Source organism: Micropterus salmoides, unplaced genomic scaffold (assembly GCF_014851395.1).
Source record: "Micropterus salmoides isolate LMB-PRFRI ecotype aquatic unplaced genomic scaffold, ASM1485139v1 Ms_hic_scaffold_14, whole genome shotgun sequence".
NCBI lineage: Eukaryota > Metazoa > Chordata > Actinopteri > Centrarchiformes > Centrarchidae > Micropterus > Micropterus salmoides.
The window spans coordinates 22301764-22320310 of NW_024040485.1; the positions used below are offsets into that span (position 1 = coordinate 22301764).

Below are 18547 nucleotides of genomic sequence, written 5' to 3' on the forward strand. Positions count from 1 at the left end.
GCAACGTTGTTATCCCCCATAGAATGAAAACAGCCTGCTTATTGTTCTTACATGTTAGAGGATTGGATGGTTGCTACAGAATGTATGTACTGATTATTCTGCATCTCAAAGAGAGTAAAAAAAACAATAGGATATGATTGTTGATTCCCACTTGATTGATTGGTATTTCTCGTTCAATTTTGACTCATGCTGGACCACAAGGCAGTGACATCACTGCTACCATGACGACACATAACTAATAACATGTAAATGTTCTAAATTGTGTTATTGAATAAATCCCAGGCAACCTCAAGAGTGGGTTTGCATCGACCCTTACCTTAACGCTAACCCTTGACTGACCAAAAACAAATAACTCATAATGCCTCACTTTCCAATTCATTTGCATCTGAACTGAGGCTAATGTTATTTATGGGACCCAAGGCTGCATGTGTAGCATTGAATGCTGTGTTTTCCGCAAACGATAGGACCAGCAGAAAGCCAGAGGAGGCACATGCAAGGTGTTGTTGTTGTGCCAAGAGAGGACCCAATGACTTTGTGTTGACAGCAGAAGTGTTCATGATACAGCAGGTAGGTTTTTCATGAGCATCTCATCAGCATTAACACCTTTCATCTGTGGCTATCTGTCATCTTGTTTACTCTTTGTAGCGTTTCTTTGTGTTCAAAATGAGATATTTACCTGGTGGGGTCCACTATATCAGAGGCACTTCCTGTCTCAGCACTGCATAACACCCTAATGATCAGGAACTGATGTTTGAAGGGATAGCAAGGCATATACTTAATATTTCTTTTCTACAAAGCTGGACATATTTACAAAAGTTTGACAGCAAATATGCACCAAAGGTACAGTATGATTTGCCATCTTACAAATGTGCTTTGTAATTGGTGACTTGGGATGTCTGAAGTTTGTAATCTAACGTTTGTAATCTCGTGAAAGTTCAAAAAATGTACTCTTGCACTTCAGGACAGCTGAAACATAAACCTTGACATAATTCACAGGTCTTTTCAGCAATCTTTCCGCTCCACTTCAGCAAACAAAGGAGGACGTGGATCATCACAAAAGATGTTCTTTGTGGCAGGGGCCAAAAACAAAGCAGGATCGGATGGAGGAAATGAAAGGAGGTAACAGATTCATACCATTTCAGGCTTATAAAATCACTCAAAATGCAAAGTGGCTCATACCTATCATTCATAATATTTGCACTGTAGCTTTAATATATATATATATATATATATATATATATATATATATATATATATATATATATATAATGACTCCTCCTCATTTTCCATCAGCAGGTCATTCTACCAGAAATTTCGTGAGGTAGATTTATTGGACAAGAAGAAGACAGTGACAGCTCTAAAGCCCGGTGAAGATCGGGCCATTTTTCTGGGTCTCGGAATGATCCTCTCTTCAGTCATGATGTACTTTGTCTTGGGAATCACTATATTACGCTCCTATGCAGACAGGTAAAGGCCTGTTGTTAGAATAGCCTTCTTTCTTTTACAGCCTATAAAGGAGTTAACGGATATTTCTGTCAGAAACATGTTTTATTCATCAGATGTGCTTGTTGACAAACTGCTTTAATGCTCTCTGAACCTGTAAATTGTAAAAAAAGAAATTACTACTTTATGAAACTATACCCCAAGCTGAGTTGATTTCATACCATGAGATTCCCAAAATGTTTTCTTTTTTTGTTGCATTAAATTGGATCCTCATTTAAATGTTAACACAGTGTGTGGACACAGGAGAGTGTGTGTGTTGTCCTCAACTCCACGGTCACAGCAGACATGAACTGTTCCTACAACTGTGGGGCAGACTGCTGGAGAGTCTCCAAATACCCCTGTCTGCAGGTCTATGTGAGCGTCAATAACACGGGCCGTATCAGCCGTTTATCTCACAATGAAGAGACCCAGGACACCAGCTCTGAAGTGAGTACAGTGCCAGTAGGTAAATACTGAGAATTACTGAACTGTTTCAAATGTTGATAACGGCTGTCAGACGTTGACCTGATTACAGACCTACTCTGCTCCCAATTCAGAAAATGTTAGTCGATAAAATTTGGATTTTTCCTGGTGAAGCTGAAATATGATACATGAACAGTGATGTGTTCAATACTGTGAAATAAAAGAAACGCATCACCTGCCACAAACACAAAAAGTATAACTGACTGATTATCATCAGGAGAACCTCATTGTCCTTCAATCCTGTCTTTGCAGTGTTTCTATGTGCCCAGGTGCCAGAAGGACAGTGTGGCCATGCATGTCATGATTATGAACATCTCAGAGCGCCTGAAGGTGAACCAGCAGGTCCCCTGTTACTACGACCCCAGCGAGCAGCAGGAGACCGTTCTCCTGACCCGCCTGTATGACCACACTGTTGTCTTCCACTCGCTGCTCTGGCCTTCCTGCATGCTTGCAGGAGGGGCCCTTATCATCATGATGGTGAAGCTCACCCAGTACCTCTCCAGGCTGTGTGAAGAGATAGGGAAGATCAAGAGGTGAAATTACGTGAAAGCCATGGTGGTTTGGTGATGGACGTACGACATGAAAAGGATTGTTTTAACCAAACGACCTTGCTGTGACCTCTTGCAAACCTTCCTCCACAGTGAGACATTTGGAACAGTTGACTCTCACTCCGGATCGAGGGTGTGTGTGACTGTTTATAAAAGGTAACTGAATGTTCCAAGGTGGAAACTGTCAGCGTTACACAGGGAAAACTATGACTGGATTTTACATGGTGTTAAACTTTGTAAAATGTTTATTTGGTAGTTGTTTCCAAGAGTTTGTTACACCTGTAACCTTAAATGTGGTATATTATGAATATGTGCTTGCTATGTCACATATGATATACATGACAAAACCAACCTATATTTAAGTCGACAGGGGACAACATTGCTGTCTGTCCAAAAATGTTCTCTATGAGGTTATCAGCGTTGAGGACTATTACAATTTGGTGAACTTTCTCAAACGTTCCTGTATTTTTAAAATCATATGTGATTGTTTTCTGAGACATTATTATGTTCTTATTTGATCTCAGCAGCCAAATAATATGTGTAGGTCTCTCATGATGAAAAGTCTGTCATGAATGAACATTAGATGTACATAACCTGACATGATGTTTTTTATCTGTCAAGATGTTGGATAATTTGGGAAATTCAGCTCACCAAACCACAATGAACATATAAAGACATAGTATTTAAAGTACTTTGCATGTTCTTTGAAAATATATTTATTGAGACATTATTACAACACAGTATACTTGTCGAGTTATAGGAAAAACTTACCTGGGAGTTTATTCTTCAACACAACAACTAATCAAGGATATCTCATGAATTAAAAGAGCAATTTAATGCTCCCATTGTGGGGATTTTGCAGTGGTACTGTACTAAGCAATGTGGTTCTTTGTGGTCCTAGTCACACGCTGTGGCTCTAAAGTTAAAATAAATGATCAACCCCCAGGATGTCTGTACACAAGAAAGCACACAGTGAGCACATCCGCATCAAAACACACATAATGGTGATTGGCTGATGGTAGCCATGAATTTGGAGAATATCCCCATCTTAGAATGTATGACAAATAATCAAAGGGCAAATGTGGTCATGTTTCTCTGTTACTAGAAAAGTTCCGATAAAGGTTGTTGTGAATGGACGGACTGCAGTATATTGTCAATGCAAGTAGATTTAAAGAATGCTCAGGATAAGTGAAGGAGAAAGGTGTGCAACAAGATCAGACTTCGATTCAGAAGTTCACACTGTTAGAAGACACTGTTAGAAATTTGGTCTAACAGCTCGCTTGAATGTAGACATGATACTGGGATATGTGGTACATGTGACATGAGATGTGCAACGGCAGAAACTGTGGAAAAGAATAAGTGTAATCAGTGTGGGGAGGGAGTTATGAAGTATGGCAAGCAGACAGTCCAAAGAGAAAGAAAAAGATGTCATGAGGAATAGGTCCAAGAGAAAGATGAGACACAAGGATGCAGTTAGAAAAGAAAAGATTCAAGAAATAAGGGAGAACATATCAGGTAGGAAGCATGATGAATAATGCTTGAGTAAGGACAAGGTTAAGTTCATAGCATTTCAGCTTTTCTGGACATGGTGATAAACTGGGCTGTGGAATTCAGTGTTCTATTCATTTTTAAATATATAGTGCTAATTCATAACAAATGTCACTTTTAATAAAGCAGGTCTGGACCATACTTTAATATTATTTTACGGAGACCCAACAATTCCCACCATGAGCAAGCATTTGGCCACAGAGACAAGGAAAAACTTCCTTTTAAGAGGTTGAAAGGAAATCTGACAGAATAGAAATAGTTGTCGATACTGCAAGAAAGTTTTTGGATATCATGGGAGTTACTGGACTGTTTCAGGCCGTCTCAGAGCTTTTATTAGGCAAGTTTTATTGGACAATGGGATGTGGGGTGGGGAAGAACTTTCCTTCATTTTATGGTTTATTTTTTTTAGATTGAATAAGAGAATTTAGTCTTATTTTCAGTCCAGAAGAAGGTGGCAATGCAACATTTTGATTGCAAACTGCCTCTAAAAACCAACGAAGAAGAAAAAGCAGGGCAGTTGTGCAAAATATCAAGTTCATACCATAACCACTGAGCACTGAATGTAGTATGTTACGTAATGTCCACGGTGGAAACATTCAAACACAACATGCATTGGGATTAATGAATCATACATACTTTTTCTCCACGTTTTCTCTGGGGGGCTCCATCCGCGCACAATGCTGGTGAAAGAACTGGCTTTGGGTTGTGAATATGAACAACAACTTTGTTTTTTCTCATGTGCTCTTCTGTGGTATTTAGTGTAATATCAAAGAACACGGTAAACAAGTAGTTTCCCTTCAGCTCTCCAGTTTCCTATCATGACAAGCTGCCTTCTCCACCACCACCTAACTCACCCTGTGTGGGAGGGCGGTCCATGATGATGAGCCTGCTAGCCGTGTGGAGCTAGTGTGCTACCAAACTGTGCGGTGTATTTTCGGGACAGCACGATGAAGAACATCATGAAGTATTGTATACATATTCCACTACAGCATATTGACAACATTACCGACAGCTAGGGGCGTCTTTTCTCCACTGTAGCGGGTCTGTCCCGACCACCAGTATCATTGGATGGACTAACGTTGACCTAGCACCGCTGCTTGAGACTTCCCGAGCGGGCACGAATGGGATTTACTCGGCTAGCCGCTGCTAATGATTGTGCTGGTTGAGTAGCTTCGAGGCTAACCGGTTGGCGCTAGCTATCTGACACAGGTAGCTTTATATTTGTTTATTTGTGTTTTTTTATTGTGTGTTCGCTTTTACTGTTAACCAAAACAGCTACCCGGTTACATGACAAACTGTCGGGTCGCACCCTATATTGTGAGTTAGTAACGCTAGACCAACATTAGCTTATGTATCAATCGAGGATTTTTCATATCGTAAATGACATTGATCTGCTTAGTGAACTTGGCTAGCGTGGTTAGCTAGCTAGCTAAGAAACAACACCTAACATTAACCCACTAACCAGCTGCACAACACAAACTAGTCTGTCAAGCCCAGGCTAAAGGCTAAACCTTAGAAGTGTTAGCCACACTTGACCAGTCTGTTCGTAAGTTAATGCTTGTTAGCTAACAAGTTTGTTTACATGATTTTTGAAGTCCTTTAATTCGACATCACTGGACATTAATCAGTTCAAGCTGCCCTCTTTTAATTAGTATTAGTTATTTTAACACCTACTTACTAAAGCGAAATATGTTTCCGTCTCTTCTGTGATACCAAGCTATGTTATCATCAGCTTAGCTGCTGACGTTGTAACAATTTAAAAACGTAACGTTACATGTTTTAATTACTAACGTACATCGTTAAAGTTTGTAAAGTTAAGTTGTCATAAATGTGTTGCTATGGCTTGTCTGTCAAACCGAACGAAAGTCACTATATAATGGATATGTTCAATATGGTGAGATCAAAAACTTTAAAGCAATATACTGTGGTCATATAGGTATTCCTCTATTAAGTTATTACTGGATTTCTGTTAAATTGGGACACCCCCAGGAGTGTGTATTTAGCATTAGGCAGCTTTATGATCACTTAAGCCAAATATTCACCACAAGTTTTGTATTATTGTGCGCAGGTCAGTGGTTCTTATATAATCCTGTTTCATTTTTTCCCTCACAGTTGGTTAACATAGCTCATCAGATAATTACCAGGCTCTGAAAAGGCCGGATTTGCAGGCACGACCATGCCTCCCAGGCCCTCCTCAGGAGAACTATGGGGGATGCACTTGATGCCCCCCAGCATCCTAGTGGACTGCCTTCTGCCAAATGGCATGATTCTCACGTTGGAGTGCCTCCGGGAGGCCACACTCATCACAGTCAAGCATGAGCTTTTCAAAGAGGCCAGGAAGTACCCTCTTTACCATCTGCTGCAGGAGGAGAGCTCCTACATCTTTGTCAGTGTGACCCAAGAGGCAGAGCGGGAGGAGTTTTACGATGAGACCAGGAGGTTGTGCGATCTCAGGCTCTTCCAGGCCTTCCTCAAAGTCATTGAGCCAGTAGGCAACAGAGAAGAGAAAATTCTTAACAGAGAGATAGGTAAGGTTCTTGAATTATCACGCAGCTACAAAACAACCTACTGTACATTACAGTAATGTGCTGTACTGCTTGGCAGTGACAATACCCACAATGAGTAGGAATAACATAATACTTTTGTCTTTACCGGACCACATATATTGTGTTGCGTGTTGCACTGTATTATGCCAAGGCTCACATTTCACATGTCATGAAAAATGCAAAAAATCTAAATAATACATTTTGAGGTTAAACGACACAGCACTCATTTTTATTAAGCACTGTTTTTCCCTTTTTAGGTTTTGCTATTGGAATGCCTATTTGTGAGTTTGATTTGGTGAAAGACCCAGAAGTGCAGGACTTCAGAAGGAACATTTTAAATGTTTGCAAAGAGGCTGTGGACCTCAGAGACAGTAATGGACCCCACAGTAGAGCTTTGTACGTATATCCTCCCAGTGTAGAGTCATGTGCAGAACTTCCCAGGCACATCTATAACAAGCTAGATAAAGGTAAGACATTTTACTCTGGGCAGCAAATGTTCAGCATCTCTGTTTATGAAAATTGTTTTTCAATTTCATCTTTTATTTTTTTCCCTCAGGTCAAATCATTGTGGTCATTTGGGTTATTGTGTCACCCAGCAATGATAAACAGAAATACACCCTGAAGATCAACCATGACTACGTGCCAGAGCAGGTGATTGCTGAAGCCATCCGTAAGAAGACACGTAGTATGCTGCTCTCCCAGGAGCAGTTAAAGATGTGTGTGCAGGAGTATCAGGGAAAGTACATCCTCAAAGTCTGCGGCTGTGACGAGTACTTACTGGAGAAATACCCTCTGAGTCAGTACAAGGTAATCTAATTTAATCTTAGCGTAGCTCTATCTGATGCTACTGTGCTTAGAGAGGAAGAGATCCACTTCACATCAAATTATCATCCGACTAAAATGTGCTCTGTATTCGTGATATGAAATGTATCGGACAATGTGCTGCCTGTAAAATGTGCTGACTCAATAGACTGTATACATCATGGTATATACGTACAAGGTAGTGAATGTTTTAGTTGTTGCTGAGTTGTTTAATCCAATAATTTACATGTTGATTAAACCTAGATATTCTATGAATGGCTTCAAAATGTCAAACGGCATGAATATCACAATCATGACTACTTCAAAATGTCACTTTGTCTGTCCTCGACAGTACGTGCGCAGCTGTATAATGCTGGGACGGATGCCCAACTTGATGCTAATGGCAAAAGACAGCCTGTATTCCCAGCTGCCCATAGACAACTTCACCATGCCATCTTATGCAAGGCGAATATCCACAGCAACCCCCTACATGAATGGGGAAACAGCCACAAAGTCTCTATGGACTATCAACGGAACGCTGAGGATCAGGATACTATGCGCCACTTACGTCAATGTTAACATCAGAGACATTGACAAGGTACACATGCAGTACAGTGGTGTGGTGCTGTGACTACTTCATCTTGTTTTATTAAAAGGTTCAGTTGTGGTTTGACTAATATTAATTCATCACACATCTCCAGTACCTTGGAGATTATTAGAATATTGTGCACAGTGTCCTTCACTTAATGTATTCAGAAAGGCAGCAAAATCACTCAATGGATTAGTATATAAATCTCTTGTTCCTGTGGCTGCTCTAGATCTACGTCAGGACTGGGATATACCATGGTGGAGAGCAGTTATGTGACAATGTCAACACCCAGCGTGTGCCCTGCTCAAACCCCAGGTTGTACACAGTGAAGAATAGAGTTCCATTCTCTGGGATTTCACTCAGCCTTATTACAGTAATTTGATTGATTATGTTAATGGTTCTTTCCCTGTTTATTCCAGGTGGAATGAGTGGCTGAACTACGACATGTACATTCCAGACATCCCCCGTGCTGCCCGACTCTGCCTCTCCATCTGCTCTGTGAAAGGGAGGAAGGGAGCTAAAGAGGTTAGCAGTGAAATGTATAATGCTTAAGATTTCAGTCTTTTTGTGTTATAATACTACAGCAAACACTACTTAAAAAGCTACTTTGTCAGAAATAAATCAGAAGAACTGGTGTATCTACATGCTGTGCAGCCAAATATACTAGCATTGTTTTGATGAAGACATCAGTTATTATAGGAAATGTTGGATTTGCATTAGCAGTAACATAATACAGTTCTGACATGGCAGTGGGAGAATAAACAGTAAACAGCGAGGCTGATGTCAGAGATAAAACAGTAATGCTGGATTACATACATTGATACCTTGCATAGGTAGGCAAGTGCTGGAATGGCGGGCTCCTACACTAACAAAGAAAACGTCTGTATTGAGACAGAATTACAGAATAAAATACGTTGAATGTCTGTTGCTAAAAAATGTTTATCAAAAATAAAATCAGAAGCAGGGTTTGATTTCATGAAATTTTTATATTTAAAAAGTTATAAATGTTACGTTGAAATTGTTGTTTGTTCTTCTTTAAATCTATTCTTCTTTGATTTTTATTTAAATCAAAGCAGGTAAAGCCTGTTAACGTAGGCATGGGAAATAAACAACTTCCATAGCCTCCAGCTGCTGTCTTTCTAATAATTTTCTTATGCATATAACATCTTATTGGGATTTTCCTATAGGAGCACTGTCCCCTCGCCTGGGGCAACATCAACCTGTTTGACTACACCCACACACTAGTAGCAGGGAAGATGGCTCTCAACCTGTGGCCTGTCCCACATGGCCTGGAAGATCTGCTCAACCCTATTGGCGTCACAGGCTCGAACCCCAACAAGGTGAACAGCAGATGTCAACATTAAGAATATAATACTCACTCACTGTTTGTGAGAAATGGTGTGTAATATTTTTTTTACAGAGTGAATAGTAGTTTAATGGATAGATTTCAAATGTAAACAGACATTGCTTTTATTCTACCATGCAAGTGTTAAAGAAAACGTGTTACTCGAAAATGTGTTTTTGCAATAATATTAATTATAATAGAATGTAAAATACACAGGTTGTCATAGCAGATGTCTTTCAGTTACATGGACCAGAATGGACCATAATGAAACACTAAGAAGATTGGATAACATGGCTAAAAACATCATCTTTTTTTCCAAGACTTTAAGCATTTCAAATATGTATTATGCTTGTGCCTGCGACTGACCTCTAAGCTTCATGACCCAGTTGTAATCCAGCAGCTCGTAACCACCTGTAGAGTTTCAACGCTGGATTTAAGCCGCCTTGATTTAATCAACCAAGCCTCTTATCCCACTTAATTAATTACTCATTGACACAGGCACCTTTCTTTAATTACAGTTAACACCTTGAATGACCTTTTTCCCCCCTTCCACTGACTTCTAAACATGCAGGAAACCCCTTGCCTGGAGCTGGAGTTTGACCATTTCAGTTGCCCTGTCAAGTATCCTGATATGACCATTATTGAGGACCATGCAAACTGGAATATATCCAGAGAGCTTGGCTTTAATTACTGCCACACCGGTTTGGTAAGATAACAAGCATTTGTTTTAAATTTTTTTCACTTTCACTTATCAAATTCATCATCAGGGTTTTTCCTGTCTCAACCTGGGGCATGGTGGTACCATCCTGATCACGTGCATACATGTTCATGTGTACCGTGCCTTCAGCTGGCTCAGCCAAACACTTTTACAAGCAATGTATTTCAAGAGTTATAATAATGATATGAAGAACATGACAATTATCAAGTTAATGCAATTAATAAAAAAAGGTACCTTGTTCAACATTAAATCAAATACAACATAAAAGCTAATGTGTTAATTTACACAGACACAAACTGCAAGATGTCAAAATTAAATATAACATCAGGGATTGTTTTCATTTAAAGTTAAAACTGGTCCTGTTGCAGTGTAGCTGATGTATATTCCTGGATATTAAATGTCGATCTGCAGCTTTCTGTAGTGGTCCCAGTAATATTTGTTCTTCCAGAAGCATGTCATATCACATAGTGAAGCAGTTCTTGAGACTGAGAACACGACTGCAAATACTGATATACTGAATATCTTGTAAAACTATTTGATTCTGCTGGCAAAATATTTAGATCCCCCTTCTCCTGTTTTTGAAGCATTTAAAATGCACATAAAACACATTTAAGGACAGCCTATTACTTTTTTAAGATTTTTTTTTTTTTATACATTTTACTTACCTAATTTAAAGTATTCGCTTTCCTCAGTATATGTGGCAGTCATGTTATCAGATGTAGGCCTAGACATTGTACTGAACTAACTGTATTGTATTCTAAAAGTTAGTAAACTGTGGTGATTATGATACAGCGTCACCACAACAGAGTAATGCTGCAAATGCAGTAACAAATTACAGAAATCCACAACGTGCAACACCGTCATAGTTCTGTCAAGAGCTGGAGACCAAGTCTGAGGGAGGCGGCCGCCACGAAATTCTCTATGAGATCCGATTTTCATTCAGAGCAGCTTTTACATTGCAGTTCACTCACGCCACAGGCAACAGCTAAATATCACCTTTTCATTTACATATAAGTTTTATGTGATGTAATGCTGTGAATGATGTTCAGTTTATTTGATATCACTGTGTTACATGTGTTTTTTGGTGTCATAGAGTAACAGGCTGGCACGTGACAACCCCCTGACTGACAGCGACAATGATCAACTGCGCCAGGTGTGCAACAGAGATCCGTTGTCTGAAATCACTGAGCAGGAGAAAGACTTTCTGTGGAGGCACAGGTAATGTGTGTGTGGTTGAATACCATTATATGGGTTTCTGTAAGGGATCCAAATAACTACATTTTACACTGTAGTCATTGTACTGTCATATGGGGCAGATCTAGATGTCATGAGTTAAAACTAACTTATTCTCTCCCCAAACTATATTAGACAAGACTGTGTCAATATGCCAGAGATCCTTCCTAAAATCCTCCTGGCTGTGAAATGGAACTCCAGAGATGAGATTGCACAGGTAATCTCCAGTTTCTACTGCTGACTCAACTTGTGTTTTTTTTAAGGACATCATGTGGGGAAATGGATATGTGCCTAATTTTTTTTACACAGATGGTGCAGACTGAGGCACTCATGGTAGTCAATGAATGTATGTATTTATTTTATTTATATGTATTTATTTATTTTTTAATTTCAGATGTATTGCCTTCTGAAGGACTGGCCTGCTATCAAGCCAGAACAAGCCATGGAGTTGCTGGACTGTAACTTCCCCGATCCAATGATCAGAGAGTTTGCTGTGAAGTGCCTTGAGAAATACCTAACTGATGACAAACTCTCACAGTACCTCATTCAACTGGTTCAGGTGTGTTGCATTCTCATCTGTCTTTGAAAACATTGTAAGTAAATAGTGTGAACCTTTTTCACTATGACATGCTATTCTGATTGCTTTAATACTGTAGAACTTTTTTTTTTAAAAGCAAATAATCATGTTTTTATTGTATTTTCTACGTTTTCTGTCCCTGTGCCCAGGTTCTGAAGTATGAGCAGTACCTTGATAACCCACTTGCACGCTTCCTGCTGAAAAAAGCATTAACCAATCAGAGGATAGGACATTTCTTCTTCTGGCATTTAAAGTGAGTTGATTTGAAAAGGTCTTCTTTCAGAAATTTGGAGCTGTTGGTATATGACTGTAAAGGTTAAACTGTTGTTTGAATGTTACTTAACTGCCTGGTCCCAAACCATGTTGAATTCAAGAAAGTTCTGTGACAGCTAATGTCAGTCAGTGTTTTTGGACACTGTGTGAGTGTATTTGTATGGAGGCTTGACACATTTTCCACTAGGACATAAACAGCCTCTTATTGTTCTGTTTTTTTTCTTATTGCCTCTACGTGTGCAGGTCAGAGATGCACAACAAGACAGTGAGTCAGCGGTTTGGCCTGCTGCTGGAGTCATACTGCCGGGCCTGTGGCATGTATCTGAAGCACCTGAGCAGGCAGGTGGAGGCCATGGAGAAACTCATCAATCTCACCGACCTCCTCAAACAGGAGAAAAAAGATGAGGCACAGAAGGTAATTTGACAGCCGCCGGCTGTTAATTGTGATCTACTGAGTCGTTGAATTTAATCTGCCAATCTCGCCACAGAGACGCCACTATATAGTTGACATTTCTCAGCAGAGTGATCCTCACAGTAATAGCCATAGATTAATACAGAAAATTCTCAAATAAAAGCTGGTACTTAAAAAAATAATAATTAGTTTCAAACAAAAGCCAGTATGACCTGTGATAATGTTGACGTGATACATTTAGCATAGTCTGTATTTCCACAGAATTATTTACATCATTATCAATTGCTTTTTACAAAAGAACAGATCTCTTTAATTCTGTTTGACTGTTCTAGATGTTTAGCTTCTGTTAATAAAGTTGAACATTTGTAGATGTTTCGCAATAAAAGCCTTCTAGGAAAGTGAAAAGAGCTGCAATAGCAAATGAATGCAGATCAGAGCACAGATATGCTCAAATAAAATATAAAATGCTAAAATAATTTTTAGACATGTGATATGGTCATGTTCTTATTTGTAGTAATCACAAATCTGATTTATTAAGCAGTGTTAGCTAGCTCACATGTAACATCAAGTTTAACGTATTAGTACTGGCACAAGAATGTTATAGCCACTAGCTGATGTGCCAGTCACACTGGTGATGGTTTCTAAACAAATAAATTAAAAAGCTAGTTAACTAGCAAATTGACTTCATATCTAAATACGACATTATCAAATCAGTAATTGCCATTATCCAAGATGAAATGACCACAGCCCAGCCTCATAGCACAAAAATAGTGCTCTGTGAAGCAGCATCACCTCATTGTGAAAGGTTAATCATTTTGCTGAGGAAACGCAGCAGCAGCAAGCAGACTGTGCGTGTACATGTACCTGTCTGAATGACTTTATCTGCTGTTTAAAACTAGTGTTTTATTAAACGAAACGTTGGTTTCTGTTCTTTAAGGTTCAAATGAAGTTTCTGGTGGAGCAGATGAGAAGACCTGATTACATGGACGCCCTGCAGAGCTTCACCTCCCCACTGAATCCAGCACATCAGCTGGGAAACCTCCGGTAAACGAGCACTCCCTCTGAAATGGCTGGCATTTAATGTTTTTGTTTCCTCTTCAGGTGTTGTGCTTGCCTTTTCCTCTTCAACCATAAACATATTATTATATGTGATATTATGTGATAATGGCAGTGTTGTGTAAAGTAACATACTCACTACACTTAAAGCACAGCCTCATTTTACATTTACACAAATAATATGTATATATTGTTTATAATCAGGACTCATGAGCACAGGCAAATTTACACTATCTCTATTTCAGCCTGGAGGAATGCAGGATGATGTCATCAGCAAAGCGACCTCTATGGCTTAACTGGGAAAACCCAGATATGATGTCAGAGCTGCTCTTTCAGAACAACGAAATCATCTTCAAAAATGGAGATGGTGAGATTTTCCTCCCATTGGATGTCTCTTGCCGCCTCTATCTCTGTTTGTCCATCCTTTCCGTTGTGTATCACTGTGTAAACACACACACACACACACACACACACACACACACACACACACACACACACACACACACACAGACTTGAAAATGCTCTTGCTGCGTGCAGCATAATTCAGTTTAAGCCTGTAGGGCATATCATAACACACAAACATAACCTCATTCGTGCTCTTTACAAGGAACAAGGCATGTTATTTGAATTGCACTTTATCGCAGCTGCTTGTGCATTTTGCTGCACCATCTATGACCAAACTGACTTTGACAGCTCTGCTCCATAATGCATCACGGAGTTGATCAAAGAGCAGCTAAGTAGCTAATAATCGCCTTACTGTCATCCCCCTCATTGTCGCTCTCTGCCTACGCAGATCTGAGGCAAGACATGCTGACGCTGCAGATCATTAGGATAATGGAGAACATCTGGCAGAACCAAGGCCTTGATCTCAGGTAGGCTCCTCACATCATCATGACAGCAAGGATGCAGGTGCACGTTAACAGGCGCTGCATAGTTTTATGTTCTGCACTCCATATAGTGAGTATAGAAGTATATCTTCTTCTTCATACCTGATTAGTGGTAACCCCTGCCAGCTACCTCCAGTCATTTTATACGAAGTCCGTCACTACTGTCCTAATTATTTCTGCCTCTTTTAATGTTTCTTGTCCTTCCTCTCCCAGGATGCTGCCGTATGGTTGTCTGTCAATTGGTGACTGTGTGGGTTTGATTGAGGTGGTGAGGAACTCGCACACAATCATGCAGATCCAGTGTAAAGGAGGCCTAAAGGGGGCACTGCAGTTCAACAGCCACACACTGCATCAGTGGCTCAAGGATAAGAACAAGGGGGAGATGTGAGTGGCAAAAACAGGGATTTATGCAGCTTTTCTCTTCTTCTATAGGCTGTAGAAGTGGTGTTAGTCATAATATAAAGCCTTAATGTATCTTTTTCTTCCTTTTTATGAGAATAGTTGCATACAGTTATTGAATCCTACATTTCCATCTCTTTGCTTTTTTTTTTAGGTATGACCAGGCCATAGATCTGTTCACGCGGTCATGCGCAGGATACTGTGTTGCCACATTTATCCTGGGCATAGGGGACAGACACAACAGCAACATTATGGTCAAAGATGATGGACAGGTAAAGGTTCCATTTTAACATCCTTTCTATGTTATATATGCATACTCTCATTCTTTCTAAATAATTATTTCATTTCTTACTTTTCTTATGTTTTCACAGCTGTTCCACATAGACTTTGGCCATTTCCTCGACCACAAAAAGAAGAAGTTTGGGTACAAGAGAGAACGCGTACCCTTTGTGCTCACACAGGACTTTTTGATCGTTATTAGCAAAGGAACTCAGGAGTGCACCAAAACAAGGGAGTTTGAAAGGTAACACCAGCAGAGCTTGACTTGAGTTTGTTGTCTTGGGAGAAAAGAAAATGATCAGTTACTTATAAAACCTAATCAAAATGGACGATTGAACTATTCTATGTGGCAGATTTAGAAAATATCCTGCACTTGTCTTTGTCTCATCTTCCATGCTTGTATCTCTTTTTGTAAAGGTTCCAGGAGATGTGTTACAAGGCATACCTGGCAATCCGGCAGCATGCCAACCTCTTCATCAACCTCTTCTCCATGATGCTGGGCTCGGGGATGCCCGAGCTGCAGTCATTTGATGACATCGCTTACATCAGAAAGACCCTGGCCTTGGACAAGTCGGAGCAGGAGGCCCTGGACTACTTCATGAAGCAGATGAACGATGCTCACCATGGCGGCTGGACTACCAAGATGGACTGGATCTTCCACACAATCCGCCAGCATGCCATGAACTGAAATGACAGCTAAAGAGAGGACTAAAGGACTGTGGCAACAACAGGACACTAAGAACCAAAAGAAAAGTGAGAAGGGAGCGAGGTATTTTCCCAAACACACTAAGGCTTGGTTAATTCTTCTGCCAGCATGTGACTCTGAAACATTACCTGCCAGTGCACCACACAGAAGGTCCTGTTGCAGGGACATAATGCCTAAATGCTCTAAATGTCTTCTCCCTGCACTATGAACTTAAGAAGGAAGGGTGGAGTTATATTTCGTCAGTCTTCTTCATAGGAAATTAACAAGTGTAATGGACCTCAACAACGTTGGCCTTCTTCAAGTAGACACATTTTTATTTTTCATTGTTTTTTTTAAATTTCCTTTCACTAAATGTTCAACCATTAGCATTAAGAAAGGAGCATCATGAAATGGTATATAATATGAGCACCGCTTCCTTTTTCTAATGATAAACTGACAGAGTGTAACTGCATTATTTCCACTACCTATTTTCAACTGATATATAAATATATATCGGCACAAGCACGCAGCCAGGCCAGCTGAGACAAAATGAAAGGGACAATGGTAAGCCTGGCGGGTGACCACAAAATCAGTCATAAGTAAAACAAAAAACAATCACTTACATAATTAGTTCAGGACTGACAGATGAGGTGTTGTTTAACACTTAGTTAGCATTTAACTCTTTTGGAGCAACTTAAATAACGATTTAGCCTACAGTCGACTTGTCCTCAGTTTGGTACCCATGTCATGACAGAGAACTGACTTTTGTACAGCAGTATATCCATAGACTTGTATGCATTCAGTGCACATAGTCTATTTTCCACTGAGCCAAAGTACTAGATGTTTAACCCCACTACTTAGCAGTCTTATTGTAAAAAGTAGTCACTACTATTCCAAGTCTGGTGTGTACTCATAGCACTGATCTCTGCAGTATTTGTTGTTTGTTTTGTCTATCAGTATTATTCTGTCAAATGTTGAGGTGCAAATGTCCATCTACCCCCACGCATGTTGACCACAGATGGACTGGAGAAAACCTTTCTGATGGTCAGCTGTTGATGTAAGATGTTATGAATTAGTCTTTGTTATTCAACAGATAAAGGCAAGAAACGCAGGGGAGAAAGGATGTGCACTTTTGTGTGCTGTGCTGTTACACTATGCAAGTTGTGATCCTAATATGTACTGTATACTGCAAAAAAAAAAGTTGATGTCAGAGTGAGGCAGAGAGAGAAATGCATCTCCCCCGACATGCTCGCACAGAGCAGTGGACTTTTCACAGACAGTACATGGAAGAGGGAAAAAAAAATGCTGCACTGTAACAGAATCGTCTACTTCTTCCCAACAAAAAGAACTGTGAGAAACGCCTTCGGACCCTGCCTTTTGCTTCTCCTTGCCAGATTTATATTTGGAGCTACAATCTAAGCCATCTGTAAAATGTTAAGAATTTTGCTTCTGTCTTCTCGCTCTTGATCACATGTTTTACAGACAGTAGATGGACTCTGTCCTCAAATATGGTCGCCGATTGTGACATCCAGGTAAAGAAAAAGAAAAATAGTAACAGAAGTAAGTTTTTTTTTTTTGTTTGTTTGTTTGGTTTTTTTTTTGGTTTTTTTTACCTTCCAAGTGTCTTCTTCCCTCTTCTTTTCCTATGATTGTCACCCTTATGTGTGAAAGAGTAGTCTTCGCAGGTTTGTTCACTGAACAGACTCGTATGTAAGAGGTCAGTAAATATTCTAGCTTTATCAAATAATACACAACAGGGTGGTTTCCTGAACACTCAAGTCTGTCTCAAAGTCCAGTTTTTGTTTTCTGTACATGGGACTTAAAAATGCTCAGGAAACCGATCCTACTGAGATTCATGTGCTTCTGTACAGGCTACAGAGCAGCGGGCCGGACCCAAACTGAGAAAACTAGACCCCATATACTTTATAAAGAACTATCTAAATGACGCTATTTCCATTTGTACTTGTCATGATTGTTTTCTGTTTCTCACACTGCATTATGCACGAGGTCCTCGAATATCTACTTTTTTTGTTTGTTTGTTTGAGCTGATGTTGTTTACTTGAATTTCATGTATAAAAATTACCTTGTTACCTTGTCTGAGGTACAACAAAGTCACAATGAAGGTAACAGATACAGATAACTGCTACTACATGTGCAAATGCTTTCCTTAATAACTACAGAGGTAATATATTTTTGTATTTTTAAATGTAAGCAAACTCATATATGTAACTGTTAACCAAAAAGAGAAAAAAAGAAAGGAGGAATCATGCATAATGTGCACCACCCTCATTCAAAACCCAGTAGACAGCTTCTAGTTGTTGAAATGATATGAATGACAAAGCAGAGGTGAATTGTTGAATGAAGGACAAGTACTTGATGCTATTGTCAGAGGACGATTTTCACGTCTAGTGAAGATCTCTTATCCTAAGTAGAAGTCTGTAAGCACAATAAGGAGTAAGAAGCTACCCTGCATGTTTTAAAAAGAACCAGACTCCTATGTTAGTTATATATCCATCTGTATATATATATCATAAAACCTCTTCAAATACTTGTTTTAGGCATTCTCATATGACCATGTCTGATAAGAAATTGTATGCATTCATTTATTGTACTGTTGAATAAAAACAATTCTACCTATCTGAATAGATTACGGAACAGCTTTATTACATTGTTTTACACGAAATTT

At 39.5% G+C, this 18547-nt stretch overlaps 2 protein-coding genes across 2 annotated transcripts; both read left to right on the forward strand.

Moving 5' to 3' along the window:
* The first annotated feature begins 292 nt into the window (after nucleotides 1-292).
* Nucleotides 293-2620, forward strand: kcnmb2 (potassium large conductance calcium-activated channel, subfamily M, beta member 2). Its single transcript, XM_038718438.1, has 5 exons — nucleotides 293-567; nucleotides 997-1119; nucleotides 1294-1467; nucleotides 1734-1929; nucleotides 2218-2620. The coding sequence occupies exons 2-5, from the start codon at nucleotides 1061-1063 to the stop codon at nucleotides 2500-2502; spliced, it is 714 nt and encodes a 237-aa protein (XP_038574366.1). The 5' UTR covers nucleotides 293-567; nucleotides 997-1060; the 3' UTR covers nucleotides 2503-2620.
* A 2310-nt stretch (nucleotides 2621-4930) lies between these two features.
* On the forward strand, nucleotides 4931-18498 carry LOC119902325 (phosphatidylinositol 4,5-bisphosphate 3-kinase catalytic subunit alpha isoform). The gene is made up of 21 exons (XM_038718437.1): nucleotides 4931-5270; nucleotides 6174-6589; nucleotides 6865-7074; nucleotides 7164-7414; nucleotides 7761-8006; nucleotides 8227-8312; nucleotides 8417-8522; nucleotides 9185-9337; nucleotides 9914-10048; nucleotides 11154-11278; nucleotides 11429-11510; nucleotides 11688-11852; nucleotides 12020-12123; nucleotides 12387-12558; nucleotides 13493-13599; nucleotides 13857-13978; nucleotides 14405-14483; nucleotides 14712-14882; nucleotides 15052-15169; nucleotides 15269-15420; nucleotides 15594-18498. The coding sequence occupies exons 2-21, from the start codon at nucleotides 6238-6240 to the stop codon at nucleotides 15862-15864; spliced, it is 3207 nt and encodes a 1068-aa protein (XP_038574365.1). The 5' UTR covers nucleotides 4931-5270; nucleotides 6174-6237; the 3' UTR covers nucleotides 15865-18498.
* The last annotated feature ends 49 nt before the right edge of the window (nucleotides 18499-18547 follow it).

Bases quoted from the DNA above. Each gene is read 5' to 3' on its own strand.
- kcnmb2 (XM_038718438.1), top strand. From the start codon at position 1,061: ATGTTCTTTGTGGCAGGGGCCAAAAACAAAGCAGGATCGGATGGAGGA. The intron at 1,120-1,293 runs GTAACAGATTCA...ATTTTCCATCAG, and splicing joins GATGGAGGAAATGAAAGGAG to CAGGTCATTCTACCAGAAAT. The intron at 1,468-1,733 runs GTAAAGGCCTGT...ATGTTAACACAG, and splicing joins TTACGCTCCTATGCAGACAG to TGTGTGGACACAGGAGAGTG.
- LOC119902325 (XM_038718437.1), top strand. From the start codon at position 6,238: ATGCCTCCCAGGCCCTCCTCAGGAGAACTATGGGGGATGCACTTGATG. The intron at 9,338-9,913 runs GTGAACAGCAGA...CTAAACATGCAG, and splicing joins CAGGCTCGAACCCCAACAAG to GAAACCCCTTGCCTGGAGCT. The intron at 11,511-11,687 runs GTAATCTCCAGT...TTTTAATTTCAG, and splicing joins CCAGAGATGAGATTGCACAG to ATGTATTGCCTTCTGAAGGA.